The sequence below is a fragment of the Micropterus salmoides genome, unplaced genomic scaffold (genome assembly GCF_014851395.1).
Source record: "Micropterus salmoides isolate LMB-PRFRI ecotype aquatic unplaced genomic scaffold, ASM1485139v1 Ms_hic_scaffold_21, whole genome shotgun sequence".
NCBI lineage: Eukaryota > Metazoa > Chordata > Actinopteri > Centrarchiformes > Centrarchidae > Micropterus > Micropterus salmoides.
In genome coordinates, this window is record NW_024041262.1 from 7,407,091 (window position 1) to 7,431,318 (window position 24,228).

A 24,228-nucleotide genomic window follows, 5' to 3' on the forward strand; every position below is an offset into this window, starting at 1 on the left:
CACTCAAAGCATGGTGTATTCTCATGTAATCCCAAGAATGAAATGTAAAAATAACCAAAAACTACTATGTGCTGAAGCAACAGCTTTGCCATTAATAAATGTTTGCTACACATTTCAGGACCTTACTGACCATATTATCTTCAGGACAAACACGGTGGCTGCTGAGCAGAGGTCCCACCCGCTTTTAAACACTTCCTGTGTGGGTACAACCTGCCCGCTGCAGCTCAGAGGCTCACTGTCTGAGCACTTCACCATGACAACCTAGTTGCCAACGACAACAAGACTGCCAGACAGAAGCAACATTGATTTACCCATAATTCCATAAGGCCCTGGAGCCAGCATTTGTAGGTGGAAGTTTGTGTAAGAGTGGCGAGATCATCAGGTGACATTTACACCAGCAGACCAGTTCACACTTTGTCCTGCTGTAAGTGTGCAACTCTACACATGGTGATTTTTACAGTAGACTGATGAGCGCCATCTACTGTATTATAAAATGAGTGAACAGTATAAGGCCTTTACGAATAGGAAAATACGGGTATGCTGCACCTTGTGCAATGACGTACTCCATACAGATCGGCGACAGATTAAAGGAAAAATCAACAGATCAGATCAAAAGTGTCTTTGTATGGTGTTGGGCCACCATGTGCCTGCAGAACAGCTTCGGTGTTTCTTGACATGGATTCATTAGGTCTCTGGAACACTTGACGGTGGATGAAAAACATTCCTCCAAAACATATTCCCTCATTCAGAGTTTTGATGATGGTGACGGAGAGCGCTGTCTTAACACATTACTCCAAAATCTCCGGTAGGTGTTCAATTTGGTTGAGATCTAGTGACTTTGAGGGTATATGATTACACCTACACAACACCCATGCTGACTGTGTCTCAATTCACTTTCTTTCATCTGTAAACAAACAGAAATGTAGAAATTATAGGTTGTGGTTTGAAGGAGTTACAAACCTTTGGAGAGAACAGGGTAACCTTTACCCCATGCTCGCAGTCTTTATGCAAAGCTAAGCTAATCAGGACATCCTTGTAAAAGGGATTAAAAATCTCAGTGGATTTCTTTCCTGGTAAAATAAAGGTAAAATAAAATAAAAAATAAGCTAATCACCTCCTGACACAAACTCTGCACTTACAAAATCTTACAAATCGTGGGGAGTACAACTGCAGAAGTGAAGTTGTATAAAGCCTTTGGTGGCACCAGAGGTAACTGCATGAAATCTGAGAAATGTCCCCAAGTGATGTCACTTGAGTCAGTGTAGGTTGAGGCTGAAGACTACAAGTTTGAAAATGAAAAACATCTGGTGATGAGAAGTTGGGAAGAATTTAGCTTACCAGACCTCTGTAGCCCGCTCCTCATCTGTGCTTGAGGCTTTAAGCTCGGGGGTAAAGTACAATAGCCATTAGTAGCATAACACACCCGGAACAACATATTGATGGTTGAGATGCATTGTGGGTAGTGTAAGCATTGTGGGTAGTGTAAGTGTTTTTTAAAGTGAAGTAGACTGTGGGGAATAAACGATATCTCTGGTTCTGCTGCAGAAATTATTATCACCTTTTTTAAATTGTTCATCGAGTGTCCAACAATGTTATAAGAGTGCGATGCAAAATCAGCAGATCACTCTGCAAAAAAGTGAGAGTGGTATCTACTTCTTGTATAACCTTTGGCAAAAAAGCCAAGTGTTTCCCAAAAATGCCAAACTATTCCTTTCATTTTTCACCTGTCTGCATTTACTACTGCCCAATGACAAAAATCTCAAAGGTGATTCTGGTGATTTTAATCTCTTCATCATGGTTCAAGGAGTTCATCTGGGATGACAAAATTTTACCTTCCTCTCATGAGCATTTCACCATATGAATATTCCACCTTACAGATCTCCTTTTTAATGTAACAGGAGAGCCCCATCTGCTGGATAAATGCACAGGACTGCACATTCATGATAGCACTGCTTTTAAAGTGCACATGCTCAAAAAGAGAAGAATGTACGCAGTTGCTTTGAAGGATAATTCTGGTCTATTTCAACTTGGGTATTTTCTAGTTCACCAAATGAATAGCTGGGATCTGGGTATGACATCACCAAAACAAAGTCTGCTGAGGCAAGAAACACAGTGCTAACCTGGGGGCTTTGGTTAAACGAACTTTGTGTTTTGTGAATTATTTGGTTTATTAAACGGCTATGTGACACTGGTCCACAATATATACTTTACAAACTTTAAAACATTATAAATAAAATAATAACATTATTCTTGCAAATAAGAAAGATGGGCAAAAGTATGAAAACAAGACCACAGTTGTAAACAGGAATAATCCTTTAATCAACCTACCTTGAGTTGAATAGTCTCATATTTGTACAGTATGTAGTCGAAAAAGACACATATATACCGTAATGTCTTAAACACCGTGGATAAATGAAACACTGCCACTTGATTTCAGGTTAATCTGTATTAATGTTAAGATTTTATTAATGAAACAAACTATCACTGTGATTTCGGGATCAACACAACAATCTGTCTTTAAATCAAGCTGCATAACGTAAATAAAACAGCTGTAGAAGTGTAAGTGTAAATTACAATCCTCTCACATTACAATCCTTTAAAGCAGCAATAACTGTCTACGATGGTTCAGTATGTTCAACAGTACAAATAAACAGGAGAACAGCTGTCAGTTTGAGGTTTTAAAGGAACCCTGTCTGGATGCAGATGAGACACCTCCAGCTACGTTAACAGCGACGGTGATCACTGAGAGTTTGTGTGTTTTTATGCATATTTGTTGTTAACAGCACTTTGTAGGTTCAGGTTTTACAGGGTTTCAGTGCCAGAGGTTTAACCTCACAGCGTCCTCAATGAAAACATCACAAATCCACACACACGGTAAGCCACTGTTGTCAAAACTGTACATTCAATAAATTAACAATGCATTGTCTTTGTTAAGCAACCAGTGAAATGACTCTAGATTACATAATTACATTAGATTACAGGTAGAATGAACCATTCACAAGACAAAATCTGAGAGAGGGGAGATTGTTGCAGGGAAAGGGTCCACATGGCTAAGGAAAGGAAGGATGATAATGTATAGCACAAAGTTGGTAGGCGCAATAGTGATGACATCATCTACCGTTTGGCCTCTGATTACCAAAATTTTGCCCATGATAGGCCTTTTGTCCCATTAGAGTTCACGTTTTCTACACAAATCCAGACTTGAGTCCCTTTGTCTCTTTCTCTTCTTCTCCTCTTCAGTATCTTTTGGGATTTCTGATCTGAATGAGACTGGACCGGTCCAACTGAGTTAAGGCTTCCTGCAGTCTTCAAGGCTTGTGTTTAAAATGGGCCTCCACTGCAAACACACAAAAAGGTTAAGTTATACAGAATAATAGACAAATAGACGGTAAAGTACGGTTTAAACTAATATGTGTTGTTTCAGCAGCAAAACTAATGCTTTGGTATTAAAGCTGCAGAGAACCAATATTCGGTCTTCTGCATTTCCCTGTCCCTTTCTGCCATCCTCTAGCTCTCCACCAGATGCCGCTGGACTTTCCCTCCTTTCCCTGTCACCTGACTGCCACACCCAACTGCACATTGTGGACAAGTTCAATCTCAAAATAACTGCTGTTAACGGAGGATGGTTTCAATCCAGCGACCTTTGGGTTATGGGCCCAGCATGCTTCCGCTGTGCCACTCTGATCTCACGTGCTCAGGCCCACAATCCCTGGCTTAGGAGGCCAGTGCCTGAATATCATAAACACTGAATAACATAACAGTGGCCCCTCATCCTACTTGAGCAGGAACAGAGAGAAAACATGCCCCGAAAATGCAGGAAATGTTTTTAGACAGCAGAGACTGCAGCTAAAAATCTGAAAAGTTATCATTTTGATTGCGCTGTTGACCCAGTCAAAGTGACGGAAGATGCGGCTTTACACATGTCACAGAAAGCAGTGGAAGAGACCAAAGAGCTGCGAGTAAAAGGTTATTAGCAGAGGATGGATTCGGTCCATCGACCTCTGGGTCATGGGCCCAGCATGCACCACTCTGCTCTCACACACCCCAGATGGGACTCGAACCCACAATCCCTGGCTTAGGAGGCCAGTGCCTTATCCATTAGGCCACTGGGGCTTCACATACTGTCAGGTCACCAGTTAGGTGGACATACAGCGAGTTCCACTTCAGAGTACGGAGAAACTACGGGAAGTACAATGTGTGCATTTGAATAACATAACAGTGGCCCCTCATCCTACTTGAACAGGAACAGAAAGAAAACATGCCTTGGACCTCCCCCTTCTTCCCTGTCACCTGATTGCCACACCCAACTGCACACCTGGGGTAAGTTCAATTTCAAAATGTTTTGCACTGGTTTGCTAAGGTTTTCAGGGTGTGGACAAGCAGATAAGGACAGTAGCTTTTTTAAACAATGATCTAATATCCTTGTTTATTGCACATTTATGTTCTTTGCGATCATTAGGCAGGAAGATGCACTTTACACATGTCACTGGGTCAGAAAGCAGTGGAAGAGACCAAAGAGCCAGTAAAAGGCTGTTAGCAGAGGATGGGCCCAGCACGCTTCCACTCTGCTCTCACACACCCCAGATGGGACTCGAACCCACAATCCCTGGCTTAGGAGGCCAGTGCCTTATCCATTGGGCCACTGGGGCTTCACATCCAGTCAGGTCACCAGTTAGGTGGACATACAGCGGGTTTCACTTCAAAGTAAGGAAAAACTACAGGAAGTACAATAACGTAACAGTGGCCCCTCATCCTACTTGAGCAGGAACAGAGAGAAAACATATATCGACGTATAACGTAATTTTTCACAATTTCCCTATTTTAACTACTATTACTGATAAAATGCTTTGGTAATAAACACAGAAACTACAATGTGCTCTTTTATTTTAGTTAAAAAGAAAAACAAGAAAAACAAAGAGTAGGGGAGACAGAATACAGAACTAGAAACAAAAAACTGTGACATAGTGCCAAAATGTGTCCATAAGAACAGGGTAAACTTCAACTATTAACTAACAAGAAGTCTTTAGCTCAAAGATGGTACTTGAATACATCCCTGAAGTAAACACACTAATAGTACTAGTACAAGTTGTTCAACATTGTGCAGAACCAATGCTTTGTTTCTTGATGCCTACGGAACTTGCCTTATATCCCAAATCCTTAGAAGTGGAGAGGGACTGTGTTCAAACATGATTAGTAAATTAGCCCGGCATCTTTAGTTTTTGACATTCATGCATAACTTGCGTGATGCACTTTTAGCACCCAAGTAGATAAGTACATTCTACCACCTCCATTGTGCTACTAGCAGTCAAAAACATAGAAACAGAAATTTTTCACACCTGCATATTCCTGTGGCCTCATTGGTCGATTAATAACCCTCTGGAAGGCAGCTATCCAATCCCGCTGCTCTGCCTCGGTCTCACAGGCAAACAGGAACTTCCTGTCTGGCGTGACAATGGTGATGCCATTGTTCCAGTGGTAGCCCTGTGTGGAGGGGGGCAAGCCGGCTAGGACAGTGTAGCTGTTCTCCTTACTGCCAATGAACACCTCACCACGGGCATAGGCATCCTAGGAGACAGAAAGAAGGCGTCCTGTAGACAAACTAAGCGATCTGTTAGAACGATAGGAATGGTTGTGAGTGCGTAGCTCTCTTCTTACCAGAGGGTCTTTAAAGTACATGAGTCTTCTGTCATCCATAGTAAACCACCTCTTCTTGAAGCCCTCTGTGTGCTGTAGGAAGAGAGACAATTCAATGTAAAGAGAGAAAACAAAAGCGAGTCAGCAGTGCACTGCAAACTCGTCATAATAGGGCTACAGGCTGTCTGCATGTGTCAACAAGCTGAACCCTTGGCTACTAAAATTGAGTTGGAAACCATTGTACTATACTTAACCCTCAGACATTGGAGTTGGGGAAATGTAACTGAAATTGAGGTGTTTAGAGGGGTAGTAGGATTCAGTAAGTATAACCACATCACAAACCTTTGGACCTGTTTTCTCCATAAAGCCTTCTTTCATGAAGTTTCGGGTTAGTTTGGGTACCAGCTGGAGAGAAGACAAGACAACAGAGAATCATATAAAAGCATGCATGTAATATTAAAAGTAATGCTTGTCACATACTGTACAACAAGATGAATTAGTCGAGGGGTTTTTCTTCAATTTTAAAGGGACAAAAACATTCAAAGGTCAACACCCCTGAAAGTCATCTGCCTTAGGCCAAATGAATAATTCCTCAAATCTGGTGATAATAACAGCACTACACACTGAAACACTGAAAATTGCATAATTCCTGATGTTCCACTTTTGGTTTGGGAAAGCATCGTGACACCTTTGACAAACCATTTCTCGACAACAAGCTCCATGTGTTGTGCGATTAAATCCTCACCTCTTCGTCACTTGCTCCAGGGAAGGCCACCTGTAGGTAGTGGAACCTGGCCGCTCTGATGGCATTGAACCAGTCAACCATCTCCTGTAAAAAAAAAAAACACCCTCAGCGACAACATATCCTGCTGGAATGCCAACAGTATCTATTCACAGTAAGTATCCAAGGTATTTTGGGTTCTGAGTGAATAATGTGGTGCTTCTTCTCTGATGCCGGTGAAGGTATCTTTTCGACACAGTAAGGTGCAGTCAAAGGCATCTGTGCTGTGTGAATGCTGCAGTGCTGTCAATAACTCCACCACAGAAAAAGAGTGACGGTGACACTGAGTGAACCCAATGAACTCTTTTTGTCACAGCCTTCAGTAACAGAACTCAGCCAGCAGAGGGAGCAGCGCTATTTCTGTATCAGGCCCCACTCACTCTCCTGAATGGGAATATAGTATCTGTATCTTTCTTCTCTCTAATTGTCTCATTTTGGATGGTCTCTCTCCCTCTCTCCCTATTTGGAGAGACAGAGGGCACGGCACACACACATACACACACACACACTGGATACTCAGTGTTTTGGCTCAATACTTAAAGCTTTTCATCTAGGAACCTCCATAGTAAATCATATGGAAATTATGGGACCTTGCAAACTAAACAACATAACAATACTATAACTGCTTTACTGCAGATACAATGAAAAAAATAAAAACTAAAATACATTAATCTGCATTTCAGTCAGTCAACTTATGTGGAATGGATTCATATGTGAATGTAGTATATACAGCGTTGACATTTGGTGTCTAGGCTCTGACCTCATCGTTCCCCACAAGGAGGCACCAAGCTCAGCACAGCAAGAGTAGGGAGTGACCATAATTACTTCCCCTACCCCTGGGGGTAGGTATACCCAGACCCTATAGGTGGATGCTGGAGCTTTCAAAATGCTTTACGAACAGCAGCAGCAGCTGCGGCAAGCGCAAGCAGCAAGTGACAGAAGTGAAAGACACTCAGTAACTAGCTTACAGGCTACGCATCATTAGAGTAGAAGGTCATTGTCACTCAGGCTTTCAGCAGTTCTTCTCTGTAATGCTGCCTGGATTCAATTCAAAGCCATTTAAGAAAACAGAGCTAAAATAATAAAACAAAACGTTCAAAAACAACTTACTTCACATTTGACATGCAGTGCAGTCTGCAAGCTGTAGGACAGCAACACATTCTCTAATGTGTTGGCTTTGATCTTTGGAATGAAACAATGCCTATGATGTGAAGTGCTTTCAGTTTTAAGGTTGTTTGAGGTTACTCACATCCAAACTGGTTGCACATTGAGCAAACACCTTTGAATTAAATCTAAAAGTCAGCACTTTACGCTCATAGTCATTATTTATGAGCCAAAACAATGAAAATCTGTCACTATCTAAATACTTTCTGACTGAATTGTAGCTACTGAAGCCACTGATGACACAAATGAGTACAGAAAACCCCCCAAAGAATAAATAAATTAAGGGAATCTTTTATGTACAAGTGTGGTTTAGTACAGCAGACAGCATGCATATTATACTAAATCCACATTAGTGCCATTTGCAGTAAAGGGAGGGAGCAGTCACCCCACCCAGCTTTGAACCAAGGTCAACAAGGTACTAGGGCTGGACGATATGGCCAAAAATGTTATCACGATAAAAAGTTTCATATCTTTCGATATCAGTAATTATCATGATAAGTATCAAATCTTTCTTTCTTTTGAGTTTAAACGCTGATTTTTGCTCCTGAGTAAAGTTGAAGAAACCTGATGGTTAATTGTGGTATAAACTTTTTTTATAGTTAACACTTGAGGCCAAACAGTGGATCACTTCACAAATCTGAGGTAGAACATTTAAAACAATTATGATAACATCTTTGTCAACAAATATGCATGAATAAAATATAGTAAAAGCTTTTTTCAGTCCTTTTTCCTCAACAAAATAAACATCTTAAAAAAAATTAAATCCTAATTCAAGTGATTCAAGTGAATAAAATCAAAAATATATTGAATATTTATTGACCATTTGTTATATTGTTATTGAAACAAATTATATTGTGATAATTATTGTTATTGTTTTATTATCCAGCCCTATAAGGTCATCATACTCTGTATTACTGCAATCTAAGACTTGACAGTGAGCATATAAAAAAGCCATATAAAAAAGCATGTCACTGCATTGTAGAAAACAGATTTTAGAATTCATGAATGTTTTTAAGTGCTTGACAGTGTACCTTAGCATCACTGTGGTAGACAAAGATGTTCCTTGTGCTGTTGTCTTTCAGGTAGGTGATCTGCAGACCACAGGGGTTGCCAATCTTGGCCGGTTGGAAGGTGGCATTGAGGGTCTCAATCTTCATCACTGCTTTGGGATCCCTGGCCTTTGTGGAGGAAGACATGAACAACAAATAGGACATGTCTCACATTCCTGAGTATTACTGGCTTTTACCAAAGAGAAATGTTGCTACTGTAAACACCCTTTAAAATCAACCGTATCATCTTACATCCTGCTTGTTGAAGTATTTCAGCGCTCCCTCCCTCTCCGACAGGATGAACTTTCGGCTGAGAAACTGACCGTTGTCTCTTCCTCGTTTCCATAGAAACCCCTCTCTGTACCCTGGGCAGAGAGAAGGGGGGGGGGGTTGATATCTAAAAGCCATCACAGCAGATGAGATGAGAGATTAAACGGAGGAGGCATTTATAACAGTAATGGTGCGATGTTGTAACTGGTTGGTGTAAAATGATACTTCAGTTAAGCAGAAATCAAAGATCATTTGAAATCTTATTTAGAAGAGGAGGGAGGAGAGAGAGAAAACACAACATCCAAGAAGCAAACAGACGAGAGGGAAGGATTTAGCAGGAAGAGACAGCACACAGAGAGATTTTGTTGTCTCTGTACCAAAGAACATCCTTTTCTATGTTAATGATCTGCTGTTCTATTTATAGCCTGTAATGTCTTCTTCTTCTTCAGTCTATTTTGGTAAAAGGCTCTGCCTACACTCTCTATGTTTCTCTTTTCTCCTCTATTTTGGTCATGCTGTGAAGTGTTTTCTGTTTTAATCCGGATCTATTTTTGTAGCTTAATGGGAAGAAGGTGCCTAAGCATAATCAAGTGGCACTCCAAAGAAGCGACACATTCTTGTTTTAGCAATTTTACTGATGTTATCCAGAGTGTATTATAATGAGTGCCGAATTGTAGAATAAACTTACACTGAAAATGACAAGTGAGGGTTGAAATAGGAGTTAATTTGCCCAGAATGATTATGTGAAAAAATAAAAATAAAAAATAAAATTAATTAATAACACGTTTAAAAAAGAGACTTCTCATGTGAATAAAAGAGGAAGAAATTCACGAGAGGGAAGATCAAATAAGTAACAGGATCTTAACAAGATACCTAAAGTGGTATCCAACCATGTAGATAGTTTTTGTTTCATTTTCTCAGGTTTATTAACAGACCTTGTACTGTTTTTTAGGTACTATTATTCAGTAGAAAGAAGCTCCACTGAAAACTGTTCAGGGTCAGGCTGATGATTATCCATCCAGTAATTAGGATACTGTCCCTGGAAGGATATTTTTTAACATACATTATTAATGGTGTGAATCCGACAAAAAAAACTTGTATTCAACTGCATTGTATTGTTGTGAAGGTAGATATCTCATAGACAGATATCTTAAAACCTGGACAAATAAAACTAAAACTACTGTACATGAAAGTATTTAAATTAATTAATTTGTGTGAACCAGCCTTTTAACTAGGACTTGAGAATTAAAAAACTTGGGGGTAGCAGAACAAGACATGTTTCAACCTTATAAAGTTAGCATGTTAGCAAACAGTTGCCTATTTACACATCTAGCAGACACGGAACAACATTTATTTGAATTTGTGTCTCTGGCCACTTGGTGAACGTGCCTCCTTTGTGGCTCCCTTTTGGTCTCCACAAACTCCTGAGGGAAATATCTGGCTCTTCAGCTGCTAAATGCTCCGCCAGCTAGTTGCTAACTTTGTCTGTGTGCTATGTGTTTGGTGCTGGGCAGGTAGTGTAATGTGGATATATAGGATTTTATTTTTTTTGCTTTGTAGGGTTAAGATTTACTGCAGAGAGTAGTGGTAATTCTCTGTGAGTTTGTCACTATGGACGACCCCTTTGACATGCAGTCATTTCAATCATAATTAATGTGAACATTTTTATGTTTAAGTGTAGCTTTAAAGTAAAATTATGTTTGCTCAATGCTTGTCGATGCAACATGAGTTTGTACTGATGGACCTCCTTAGCAGGCTTCATGGTTGATGTGGTTAAAGAACATCAAAAGCCAAAATCTCACAGTATGTACAGAATTTTCCATGTATGCTCATTTAATCCTTCATATGCCTAAATTTCATGTTCACACAATTTCTTTACTCTGCTGATCTATATTCTCCTTATTTAATGCCCACTTCCATTGTTTACCATTGTCTTCTTGTCCTCTGCACTCATTCCACTCCATCTTTGTGTGTGTGTTTCTTTGTGGCTGTGACTTTCTGACATGAAACATTCACCTACACTGGCATTACATCATCGATCAATAGCACTCCTTGTCCCCCACCCTCGTCCTCCTTCTCTGACACTCTTTTTTTCTTCCTCCTATCCTTTGCATACTGGATCAATATTAACATTGGCCGCAGTGGAGGCCAGGTTACTGCCAGTAGTCAGTCTCAGCTAACACACACATCATAGACTGTATGCACGCACACATACGCAGACGTCTAGCACCTCCCAATGAGTTATGAAGACAGCATGAATGCACAAATGGAGATGACAGAATGACTCATTTTATTACTCTCTATGTGCATGTGTGGTTGTGTACGCGTGAGTGCATGGTTCTACCCCGTAACAATAAATGGATGAGGTCACTGCGAGCCAATCACAAAGCTCCACCTTCAACAGGAAGTGAAATGTATACAAATAGACACACACACTCAAATATTGTACACACACGCAGTCAACCAAACACAGACACACGTTGTTTAATGGCTCTATTCTCAGGCAGGGACAATTACAGTGTCACTGTCTGAATATAACGATGGCACTTTAAACTGCAAACATATACGCAACCACTTAGGAGAAGGATGAAAATCCACTGGGAAGTGTTTGTCCAGTGAGTTTTCAAGGTTCTGTTAACTGAAGGGTAAACAACGCAAGACTGTCACAACAACAGAACAGCCATTTTTGCTTCTTTTTTTTGGGGGGGGGGGGGTGGAATCTGTAAATGAGTGTAATTGTGCATGAATGCGTGAATGTTGGTACAGAATTTTCTTTTTTCTCTAATTACCAGCTTGTGACATTAGAAGACACAGGCTATAATGAAATGTAGCAACATGGTAACACTATCTTTATTTGGTGTTATTTGTTGTCTGTATTTAGAAAATTATGATGAGTTTATTTACAGGCTAGTTATAGAAAATTGTTATATAAAAACACTGCTACCTTTTAGCAAAGTTATTAGCATAGAAACGGTGGTGGAAGTCGCCATTTTTTAGTAAAAACGCAAGTGGCAGAGATAAAGGGTTGAGTGAGGAGTGATTCACAATTACGGTAAGTTTAGACTTCAGTGTCACAGAGGTGTTTGTAAAGCTTTTTTCTGAATGCTAAGCATTAACATAACATAACATTTTAATTTCAAATGCATTTCACATTTTGGGAAATAACTTTATTGCCCAGAGTTAGATGAGAAGATTGACACCATTTCCATATCTGCCTAGTAAATACGAAGCTACATCCAGGAGATAGTTTGCTTACCTTAGCTAAGCATTAAGACTAAAAGCAGGGGGAAACAGCTAGCCTGGCTCTGGACTGGTTTGGGCCAAGGCAAACCAGCGGAGCCTCCAGGAAGTCACTGCGCTGCACAAAAAATTGTTCAACACATAGCCCCCCCTAAAACCAAAGCTGAGCCGTACAGAAAGGAGAGTTGAATCAATCTTCTTATCTAGCAATCGTCAAGAAAGCAAGTATGTCCATCCATCCATCATCAACCGCTTATCCTGAATACAGGGTTGCAGGGAAAGCAAATATGTGTATTTACATAAATGCCAAACTACAGTGTTCATAGCTGAGACCAAGTCCTTTCAATGTACATTTAATCATTAAATAAGTTGTGTGGCCATGCCTTATTTCAGTCAGAGAGGGGTACTAATCATTGAAATCAGCTTGTGCTTGAAAAACAATCAGCTTGGATGATGGTCTTCACAAGTACAACATGTCAGCATGCACATACCTGCAGAGTAAGGCTCCTGTTTTTCGATAAACTCAAACTCATTCCTCTCGTACTTCGCTCTGATCCACTGCTCTCTCAGCAGCCTGGAGACATGGAAAAAACACACACAGTTAGCTTTCACATCAAGTACATACTCACTGACTGACCTGCTCTACACACATCTAGTACGGAATTTTTTCTACACAGTATAGGAACAACAAAGCATCAATAAACATTTGTATTTTGGTATTTTTAACGAAACTAAGCATTTTCAAAAAACTTAACCAGCAAACCCACTTTTAAAAATAATTAAAACAAAATGTTAAAACGAAATAAAAATAAAAACTACTGAAAAATGCAAAACTATAACAACCTTGTCACTTCTGATGAGGACCATCAGCTTAGCATTTATTGATTGATTGATTCATTGGAATATTTATTTAAATAGTTATAATAGTTTGAGATTTTGTAAAATATGCGTTTTTTCCATTTAGATGAGAAGATCGATATCTCTCTCAAATACCAATCCAGTAAATATAATATAATGCTGCCAGCCAGGTAGCTTAATTTAGAATAAAGACTGGAACGGCTAGCTGTTTCCAACTGTTTCCAGTCTTTAGGTTAGGCTAAGTTACGTGGCTGCTGGCTGTTGCCTCATGTTTAACACACCCCCACCAGTGAGGTATCGATCTTCTCATCAAACTGTTAAACTATCACTACAGTGGCAGAGCATTAAACCTTTTTAACACTTCCACTTTGTTGATTTAAGTTTCTTACTTAATCCTGATTCGAAAATAATGAAATAGCCTGTGAGCTCATGTTCTACAACACACATATATCATCACAATGAAACATAATGCATTCAGTGTCTAACACGATCACTGCCTTTGTTTCCACATTTTCTACCAAATCTAATCAAATTTTAGACCAAGTTCAGTGTGATGAGATACAAATGGCAACAGTCAACACGTCACCATGCCAACAATCTCTCTCATCATGTTTCCTTCTTTACCTCAACCTTTCATTCTCTCCTTCACTAGACATTTATCTCTTCTTTTTTTCTTCTTCTTCTTCTTCTTCTTCTTCTTCAGTAATGAAACAGTCATTCTATTGGCATCAAGGGGTAAAATGTTGCACTCTTTTTCCTTCTACAGTGAGACTGGATCTTAAACACAAGGCCCTGTGGTTCTCAGGGGAGTGGAGCGAGTGAACACAGGCACCATGGCACAGACACTGAGAAAGTCACTGCTCTCTCTCATCTGAGCTTTCTCTCACTCTACCTTTCATAGTGTCTATTTTAATCAAATTCTGTCGGAGGGAGGCACAGAGAGAGAGATGGATGAGAAAGCCTGAAATGTCCAAGAAAAACTGATGTCACTACATCAGCTTATTAAACCAAATAATATGAGGTCGGAAAAGGTATTCTCAGCAGATTCTAAAATATATGATTGTTACATACATACAGACGGCCTCCAGATAAGATTTAATTTTACGCTTTCAGAACTTTAAGCTTATGCTTAATTTACCACTCACTGTGATTCACAGTTCTTAAACAACAGGAAATAGTTCAGTGTAAAAGCTTTTTAGGCCATTTACAGTATACACACAAAGAGGAAGAGGAAGTGATATACACAGTCAGAGGAGTGAAACAGTATACTATATTTTCATATACAGTAACAATGTCCCACTGCACTACATGGTGTTAGCATCACTTTCACAATTATCAGTATGCAGCATAACTGCCTCTGCATTCAGCATTTTCTTTTCGCATTCAGTTGCAGGCGGTATGGCCGTAGGACTGTGAGCTCAACAAGAGCCAGGAACCAAACCTCCAAATGAATGATGATAACTTGGCTCTGTGCCTGCCAGATGTGTAATCAGGCAACTATTTGAGAAAATGTTCGCCATATCAGTTTTATGTTGTTGTGCATCAGATTAACACAGGTTTACAAAATAAATAATCATATAAATAAATGAAGTCAGACAAATCAGCCATTTGTGAAATAGTTCAGTAAATTATTATTATTATTAAAAATTAAGTCAACTCACTATTAGGAAATATGTATATTTTCACAGTTTTAGCACCCAAAAAAGACACACCTTTTCTATCTTTTTACGATATATGAAAGAGAAAACATATAAGAAACAACAAATACAGTTCTAGCTAAACACCAGAAACTGACTGTTACCATATTGAATAACCAGGCATAAAAGGTATTGTAAAATTGACTGTAAAATAAGTTACTGTCTCTAGTACCAGTCTGTGCTTCAAAATTGCTACTGCTAGTGGTAGCCTACTGGGAGTCAGCTCAGTTAGCAAAGTGTTGTCTGTTAGCTTACTACTGAAACAACAATTACTTACTTGCAGTCAGTGTGTGTTGGTCTGTAGTAGAAAGCCGGAACCTTCTGCTCATATTTGGCCTTGGCTGCATTGTTTCCCGTAGCAGCCATCAACTGTGAGGGAGACAGGACAACACAGCCTGGTCATCCAAATACTGTTCCCAGTCAAGCATTCACTTCAATAGAATAGACAGTCGTTTCCTTATTTCAGATGTCCAGATAAATGTTATCTAACAACATATTTAGCCAGCTGTTAACCAGCCACAGTTATTTTATTCTGGATGTTTTACATCTGAATTTCAAGATTTGGGAACATACTTGCCATAAACATTTTGAGTAGATCTACACTGTGCAGTTATACAATAATGGCCTATATTTTTACAATCTTATAGAAAGGGTGGAATTTTTAATAAAATTTCTCCTTCAATTGTTACTTTTTTTCAAAATAATAATTTCAAAATAACAAATACCTATATTCATTCCTATGCTACAAAGAAGAAATTCTGAAATAAGATGCTAATAGGAAACACTTTTTAAGCACATTCACATAATAAAAGCCAAGGATGTAAGACCTAGAGAATGGTGACAACAAAACCACAATAGGAAAAAGAAAATAATAACAAAATGAGACAACAGCAAATGCTCTAAAGTATAGAAAATCTTATGTATTATGGAATTTCGTCAGTTGACAATGAGGCCCCCGCATTGCTATGGGATTAATTGTAGAAATGGCTACACCGCCTTGAGACGTGTTCGCCTTCTGCCCTCGTTCCCTCCATTGTGCGTTTCATCCAAGGATAATCCCTGAATCCAATCCAGCTGGCTGAATCCCTCAACATGCCTCTCTTATCCTCTGAGGGGCTCTGGAAGGGATGCAGCACTGTGGCGTTTTATTGTGAAGGTCAAATAGCGGCAGAAAATTCAACCGAAAGAAGGAAAGTCACGGAAAGTGACATGTGACACATCTGCTGCCAAAACCGTGATGCATTTGACGCCTCAGATATGACATTTTGAACATGATATCAGTATCATCAAAGCACAAGATCAGGGACATTTTGCATAAGCCCTTCAGCTCAGCATCTACTTGACAGTAGGGTAGAGTGGGGTAACACGCACCCCCTAAGCTCAATGTCTATTTGCTGACACATAAAATAATATTTCATAGGGTTTTTTTGTATCTTGGAAATGGTCATGCTTAGGGTAACATAATATAAAGTAAAATAAATAACTTGCTCTCCCTGCCTTATGTCCGTCCACGTACGCATGTGGAGAGGCAGGGGGTCCCAGAACAGAGCCACACAGCCAAAAATAACTACTGCAAACAATAAAGTATTACTTGACAAAGTTGTCCTGACTGAATTTAGGTATTCGTTTCACTGCGATTACACCTGTGACCCACTGGGGTAGGTGTGGTACATAGATTCTTAGGCACAACAAAAAATGGATAAATCAGATTCTGTGCGTAGAAATGAGTGTGTGCATGGTTTAAGCACAAAAAGGTTGATAAGCGACGTCTCTGATTTTAAAGTTTTATTGTGTTTTAAGAATTTACCATCTTTTCAGAAATGTACTCTTTTCTTTTCAAGACTTTTTGTAAGTCATTAGGGATCCAAGCAGCAAAGCTGGTTTTGTTATGATTCTTCTTCTTTCTTTTTTCTTTTTCTCCGCTTGTAATGACTCTAAGCAAAGAACTGTCCGTGTTTAGACACACCACCACGTTAGTGCATGTCCTCTCTTATTTCATATAAAAATGATTTATAAATATTTTTATCGAAATGCCCATTTACCTGACTATCAATGAGCAATGGAAAAGCTGTTGCTGTAGGGGGTATAGCTCAGTGGTAGAGCATTTGACTGCAGATCAAGAGGTCCCCAGTTCAAATCTGGGTGCCCCCTACCTTTGGCAACAAACAGCATGACTTCCAGTCTCTCATGATTTCAACTTCTTTAAGCGCTCTATCATTGTATAAAACGGTCATATGTACTTTCTGAAGTAATCCACTGAATATGCAGAAAACTCGCCGAAATTGGCATGTAGGTTTCAAATTCCACCCACTACTCGTGGCGCTATACCTTGCGTTTTTGCAATTATCTCGAAAACGGCTTTGTTTGGAGAGGAACTTCTTTCAATATTTTACTCTCTGGATTCATCTGCATCTTTTCTCCAATGGTCTTCTGCTCTTAAAATGTCAAATTATACAACTTTTTATCACTTTTCTAAAACCTAAAACTTATTTTTGCAAACTCGTCCCAGACGGTTTCACCAATTGACCTGAAACTTTGGCAGGATCATCTACGGACGTTGCTGATCAAAAGTTATCAAGAGAATTTTGATACATTTTGATTACGTTTTTCATAAATTTTTACTTTTGTGTATTTACGCACAATTTTACATAAATGCCCGGAAATCAAAATTGCCTTAAGCTATTGTAACCAAACTTGACGCGTCTGTTCAGATGCTCGGCCCAAACTTCGCTGAGCAGTCCTGGGATATTCTTCCACTAGGGGGCGCTACACTTGCAAAAGGTTTATACCTTGCTTGTAATGACTCTAAGCAAAGAACTGTCCGTGTTTAGACACACCACCACGTTAGTGCATGTCCTCTCTTATTTCATATAAAAATGATTTATAAATATTTTTATCGAAATGCCCATTTACCTGACTATCAATGAGCAATGGAAAAGCTGTTGCTGTAGGGGGTATAGCTCAGTGGTAGAGCATTTGACTGCAGATCAAGAGGTCCCCAGTTCAAATCTGGGTGCCCCCTACCTTTGGCAACAAACAGCATGACTTCCAGTCTCTCATGATTTCAAATTCCTTTTCTTCTATCATTGTATAAAACGGTCATACGTACTTTCTGAAGTAATCCACTGAATATGCAGAAAACTCACCGAAATTGGCATGTAGGTTACAAACCACAAAAATAATTAACAACACACCTAAAAACCGGCAAAATGATCAATGATTATATTCAGAATTTTCTCACCAACATCTTGACGGTTCAAATCCCCCGGTGAGCCAGTCAGATGTGCGGACAATGGAGGGTGTTCAGATCATAGTGAGTCTAAGGTGACCATCTTATTTGGATCCCGTGACACTTTCTTCTCATTTTTCTCTGCTAAAAAGACTCTGTGCAGCTTAAACTTTAAATCTAGTAAACAAAAAATGTTGCAGGTGGGTTGAACATTTCACCCTGTAGTAAGGTACATATAATGACACTCTCTGATCTCAAAGTGATGCTGTAAAAATCACGTTTGCGTTTCCGCAATTATCTCAAAGTCCAAATTCTTTCATCACTTTAATCCCTTAAGTCTTCTGCATCTGTTCTTCTCCTCTGAAAATGTCAAATGTTGCGTTTATCGTGACTCGCTTAGATACCGATCATTGCTCGCAGCTGTACCTTAAGTAGTTTTTACTTACCAAACTGCTATTTTCCAATGCTGTCCTTCACCCCCTAATAAGGCTATCCTGTTTGGCCGTAAAATGCTTTCACAAGTCATAAAGCCATTCTTCAGAATAAAATGCCTAATTATTTTAGGAAAATTCATCTCAAGACAGTTCCAAGGACTTGACAATCACCTTCCTTCAGTCATCACATCCTCCCTTTGGGACAGGAGGCAAATATCAGAAACACCAGCTGAAGTTTAGTGGCGTCATCACTCTAAGTCATCGTGAAGAAAGACCCCTGTGTGACATTTGGGGCACCTTGTTAAACTCAAGACTATCCAGTATTAGGTAGGTGCGGCTACTTAAGTGGCTGGTAGACAAAAGTGGCTCCTCTGATTGTGGATGTTTTATTGAAGTGGGACCACAATGGCTCCTAAAGTCTCAACAATAAACCCTGCATCTCAAAATAACCCCTTAACTCTTCCAATACAGCAATTACAGTAGGGGGATTTAACAAAGACGACATAAAGCCCTCACTGCCCTTTTTCCTACATTGCAATCAAATCCAGTCATTCAATCACCTAATACTCTTGCTTACATTTTTCCCCATTACATCTTCCCACTCTCCTCTTAAGTCAAATACCCATTACATCCCAATTATTGTCCTCCAACTTCCCTCTATCCTCATGACTAATATCAGCATCACCTCCCCGAAAGTCCTTTTGTCACCCAGTGGTGGCGTTAAAGCACTGACATGGACCATTGTTTAGGGGCAACTACACCCTTTGCTCAGCAGTGCAAAAGCACATTCCTGACTATTTCTTACAAATGACAACCTCAAAATGTGCATTTCTGCTTTTAAACTTTAGCACAGAACTCCTATTATTTCTCGCTGACATATTTCTGAAGAGGGCATTTTTGCAAGGCACACACCAGCTCAGCTTCTTTTTACTCACAGGAGAAAAGTGTAAATCTCACTAATGGAATAATACTTCATTGATTGCTGTGAGGAAATTCTCTCCTCCCAAAGGGAGGTCAGAGGTCAGCTGAAGATGTCTTGCACAAGGACTAAAGACATTTTGATGCGCTGGTATCACAGCCAATCAAAGCATTTTTAACTGACTGATATTGGCTACATTAAGCCAGATAAAACTCTGATGATTTGTGCCTGTTGTAACCTACTGTTCTCTCCCATCACTGACCTGCAAGTGCCGAGCAAAAAAATAAACAGCAGCCAGCGGATTGAGTTAATGAGATCTGCACCTACGGAATGTGTCAGCAAGCAGAGCAGCTTCGGGTTTCAAAAATCCATCACGTTGCCTTTATTTCAGTGACATGTTTCCGCGTCCTGCTTGGGTCGTCTCCATAGCAACAAAGAAATAATGGCACGGTTTTAGAGATCCCACGGGCTCCATGTTAATATTGCTTGTCTGTATTGTATGCACATTTATACCATTCACATGCTAAATATGCATACTTATATTGCACATACTGGGATGTGCACACAATTAATATGCAGAGTTAAGAATTGTTGGCCTCATGCAAGAACCACTTGTGCAAATGTGTCGATCTTAAAGGCATAGTTTGGGGAAATCCGAGTATTCGCTTTATTGCCGAGAGTTAAATGAGAAGATAAATAACAGTAGCACAGTAAAACGCCTGACAGCTGGTCACACCCAAGAAATGATTACACACTTTTCTTTGTGTTAGTTAGTGAGCTTTAGAGGTGCTGGTAGACAGTTTTTTTTACATGTGCACAGAGCTAGGCCAGATGTTTCTAATATTTATGCTAAGCTAGGCTAAATACAGATATCAGTTTCAGAACAGAATCAGAAATATTATTGATCCTGGGGAGAAATTGAGGAATAAGAGAGTGGTTGATTTTCAGCATGAAAGCGAGATAAGCATACTTCCCACTCATACGTTCTTCAAGAGGAACATATGAGTGAATTTTTGAGTTTAAATATGTTACTAAAACCACTGAAATTGAAATAAATAAATATAATAATCGTAATGCAAAGTTAATACTTGTTTGCCATAGTCTACTGTCTGAATCTGATTCTACTGACAAATTTCAGTAGAATGTTCTCACTCTGTCAGACACTTCAGTGTCTCTCTGCATGTCACTGCCCAGGTGATCCTCTGTTGCACCTATTTTATTAGATTCTCTACTCCATCTCCTGCCTCTCCATTATTTTTTTTGCATCTAAGATGGGTAAAGTGATACCAGTCAAATATCAAATGTCAGCAGTCCACTGAGCAAAGCGGGAAGTGCTGTTTTGTTTAGGATGTGCACATGTTATTGATATATTTTATTGGGGATTTTGCAATGCGAGTACAATGTATGATTTGCTGTTACTGCTCTACCTCCACCTCGCTGGCATCCCACGTGTCCTGGACAGACTTGACCCGGCTGATGTGGGGAATGCTCCGGTGAAGGAGCGAACAGGCCTGGCAAACAAACACACCCAAAGTCAGCGACGCCCAGTCCGGCTCTGCAGGAGGGGAGAGAGAGAACGGGGGAAGAAAGAGAGGGAGAGTCGGGAGAGAGATGACGTAGGGAGAACAAGACACACAGAGGTGAAAGGAGGGGAAGTGAGTTCGGGGAGAAAGAGAGAAGGGAGGAAATGAAATCGGGCAAAGCAGTGCAGGAGAGCGACAGAGAGAGTAGTGGTAGAGATAAAGAGAGATAAAAAAGGACGGGTGAGAAAATCGTGTCATAAAAGCGCTGCAACAAAGAGAACACCAGCTCATGGTTCAGGCTATAAATACCGAAAGTGCTGATGCTGGCGCTGTTAAGGAGTAATAAGAGCAAAGTAAATGAAGCAAATATTACAAGGGACTCTGGTTTAGTGTGTCCCCGCTCATAAAGTAGACCAGGGCAGCAAAATATGATTTTGGGGAAATCCTATTTAGCTTACTGACAGGAAACAGTCCGTCTGAGATCTGATTAGAACTCAGCCGAGGTAGTTATCAGGTTAGTTACATCACCGGACTCCAAAATACACACACACATGCACACACATGCATGCATGCACACAAAAAGACACACACACACACACACACACACACACACGTGTATGCCCATGCAATATTTGATATTTTAAAAGGAGACAACAGAAAAGAACAAAACACACATCCTGACATGCACGCGCACACATACACACACAGAGCCTGCATAATGCATAACCCAGCCCCTTACCCTAACTTCAACTTAATTCTAACCTGAACCCTGAAACCAAGTCTTGACCCTCAAAAAGCCCTTTAAACATGTGGGGTCCAGCATCTTGGTGACAAGTAAAGTGGAATCTTGGTTTTTGGACCCCACAAATGTAGTAACTGCCTCCCCCCCGGCCACACGCACACACACACATAAACATCTGTGCACCATATCCCGCTTATTGCCAATATGAGCATGTGAATAAAGGCATTCTTTTCGACTACAGCGTTTGAAAAACCAACAGCCTCATCAGCAGTCAGACAGAATGTGCAAGAAAGGGGGATAAAAGAAGAGCTTTTTTTTCTCTCTCTGCATCGTGATTCAGCAGCAGCAGCAGCAGCAGCATCCGTGGGTGTTCGGCAAAGGTACATTTGAGTCAGTGTATCACACATTGTAGACTTTGATTCTGTCCATGCAAATGAAGTTGTCAAAGTCGGAAGCGCAGAGTGTCGGGGACAGTGACAGAGTGTAGTGTCCGAAAATGACGGAGAGATGAACGTGCAGATAGGAGTTTTGCACTGAAGGCAGAAATAATCTGATTGGTGGGAATTAAAGCTCAGTGGGTATATGAAAAGTGAGTCAAGTTTCCAGAGTATGTGTTCACATTTGTCTGTGATGTCTATAACTGGAACTGAAATAAAAATGGAATATCAATGGCTTTTGGACATGGTGATGAAAAGTATAGGGCTGCAACTAATGATTACTTCCACCATCAATTTATCTGAACTTAATGTAAATATTTCCTAAACAAAAACACACCCCACTCAATCCCCATAGACGGAAGGGGGGTGCAGCTTTGTTTGTGGGCCCTCTTCCAGTCACTGAATAATATAGTCAGTAATATTGGTAAAGAAATTAAGTAAAACATCAGAACACTAGTTCACAGTTTATCATTTTAAGCCCTGTATAATATTACTATGAAATAGATTTAGAATACATGTGGTACAGTTTAATACTACTACTCTACAATATTCATTTAGTAACTTATTTTAATTTACATTATCTTAGTATTGATTTATCACATCATATTACAACATACATTCTTTTGCAGTTTCTCCACAGCGAGTTTATGATATTTTCCTCTAGGGAAGGGAATTTCATATGATTCCATATCAATAATTATCGTAATAAATATCAAATCATTAAACCTTTAAGTTTAAAGGCTGATTCTGGCTCCTGAGTGAAAGGCTGATTCTGGCTCCTGAGTGAAAGTTGTGGTTTTAAACTAGTCTTTATGGTCAGAACAAACACTTGCCAAACATTGGATCACTTAACAAATCAAAAGAGGTAGAACATTCAAAACAATTATGATTATTTAACAATTATTCAGCACATATGCAAGAGTAAAATTAAGTAAAATCTTTCTTCAGTCCCTGTTGATCAACAAAATAAATATCTTAATAGAAAAATTAAGTGCTAATTAGTTCTTGATTCAAATGAATTAAATCAGACATTTATTGAACATTTGTTATATTGTTATCAAGATAATTATCATTATTGTTTGATTGCCCAGCCCTATTTTCCTCATATGACTGCTCATATAATAACTGTCAGTCTGTGCATCCCGTCCACAGTCTCTTCACATAACAGGGAAGAGATTTGTCTGCAGTCTGCAGCAGCCAAAGCTAAACAGAGTAGGCAGAAAATTCATGAAACAGCCACATCAGTATCACCACACCCAGCTACTAGTTTACCACCAAGAAACAAAAGGCCATGCAAGGCAGTCATCCACACAGTAATCTGCCAAGCAACAACGATTTTACTCGTGGGCCGGCTGCCCTCCATGCCCCCCCACCCCCCATAAATGTCTTGTTTGTCCAACCAGCAGTCAAAACCTAAAGATATTGTATTTACTATGATATACAACAGAGAAAAACAACAAATCCTCACATTTGAGAGGCTGGAACCTAGATGTTTGGCATTTTTTAGCCACACTAGCACTGTGGCTCTAGGGATGGCAATCCATTAGTCAGTCCACCACTTTGGTCCAGAATGAAATATCTCATACACATTTGGAAGGGCTGCCATGAAATTTGAAAGAAGCCTACTGACTTTTCCTCTAGTGCCACCAGCAGGTCAAATTTTTCAATTAAACTTGCTAAACTAAGTTCATTATCAATACTGTAGTTTTGTAGTCAATGATGATATTAACATTTGATTGATGATACTTTATCAGCCAGCTATCAACAACAAATCTTTGCCAACACAGTACTATATAAGCTAACTTAAACATATAACATCGGTCATGCCAATGCATCAGTCAGGCTCTGTTCAAGATGGTGGAATATTTGTGTGTGTATGTGTGTACGATGTATTTGCACACTTGTTTACATGAATAGCGTATGTGTGGCCACGAGCGACTGGGAGTACCATGTCCTCAATGGGCAACACTCCAAAAGTAACCACATTCTCTCTCCATCTCACTCTTTGTGCTGCTGCCATTTCTCACACAAGGAGAGCCTCAGCGCGGTGCACCACAGCCATGTGAACACAAATACACACACACACATGCACGGACAGTGAGAGCATGTAGCACTCAAGGGAGTCAGATGGGAGCCGACAGAGAGAGAGAGAAGGGGGGAAGACAGCAGGAAAAACCTCCAGCATTCTTGTTTTTCTCTGTCCTCTTGAGGCCGGAGAAAGCATAGATGGAGATGCCACAGAGCCTGAGAA

The 24,228-nt window shown here is 39.8% G+C and overlaps 1 protein-coding gene and 4 non-coding genes across 6 annotated transcripts in view; 2 read left to right on the forward strand and 3 right to left on the reverse strand.

The window, feature by feature from the left end:
- Positions 1–2,431: 2,431 nt before the first annotated feature.
- LOC119916336 (arf-GAP with dual PH domain-containing protein 1) overlaps positions 2,432–24,228 on the reverse strand; it is a 29,920-nt gene continuing 8,123 nt past the window's right edge. The window contains exons 2-11 of one of the 2 annotated variants that reach the window (XM_038736318.1): positions 20,703–20,830; positions 14,971–15,062; positions 12,630–12,712; positions 8,881–8,993; positions 8,611–8,757; positions 6,380–6,463; positions 5,977–6,039; positions 5,656–5,727; positions 5,337–5,565; positions 2,432–3,337 (exon numbers count right to left, since the gene is read on the reverse strand). In XM_038736318.1, the coding sequence (XP_038592246.1) occupies positions 3,309–3,337; positions 5,337–5,565; positions 5,656–5,727; positions 5,977–6,039; positions 6,380–6,463; positions 8,611–8,757; positions 8,881–8,993; positions 12,630–12,712; positions 14,971–15,062; positions 20,703–20,830 (1,040 nt within the window). In that variant the 3' untranslated portion in view covers positions 2,432–3,308. The remainder of the gene's footprint in view (positions 3,338–5,336; positions 5,566–5,655; positions 5,728–5,976; positions 6,040–6,379; positions 6,464–8,610; positions 8,758–8,880; positions 8,994–12,629; positions 12,713–14,970; positions 15,063–20,702; positions 20,831–24,228) is intronic. The other variant, XM_038736319.1, reaches the window with a different exon arrangement.
- On the reverse strand, positions 4,041–4,113 carry trnar-ccu. Its single transcript has one exon. It is a non-coding gene; the product is annotated as a tRNA-Arg (tRNA).
- On the reverse strand, positions 4,577–4,649 carry trnar-ccu. Its single transcript has one exon. It is a non-coding gene; the product is annotated as a tRNA-Arg (tRNA).
- trnac-gca lies at positions 16,773–16,844 on the forward strand. Its single transcript has one exon. It is a non-coding gene; the product is annotated as a tRNA-Cys (tRNA).
- Positions 17,644–17,715, forward strand: trnac-gca. Its single transcript has one exon. It is a non-coding gene; the product is annotated as a tRNA-Cys (tRNA).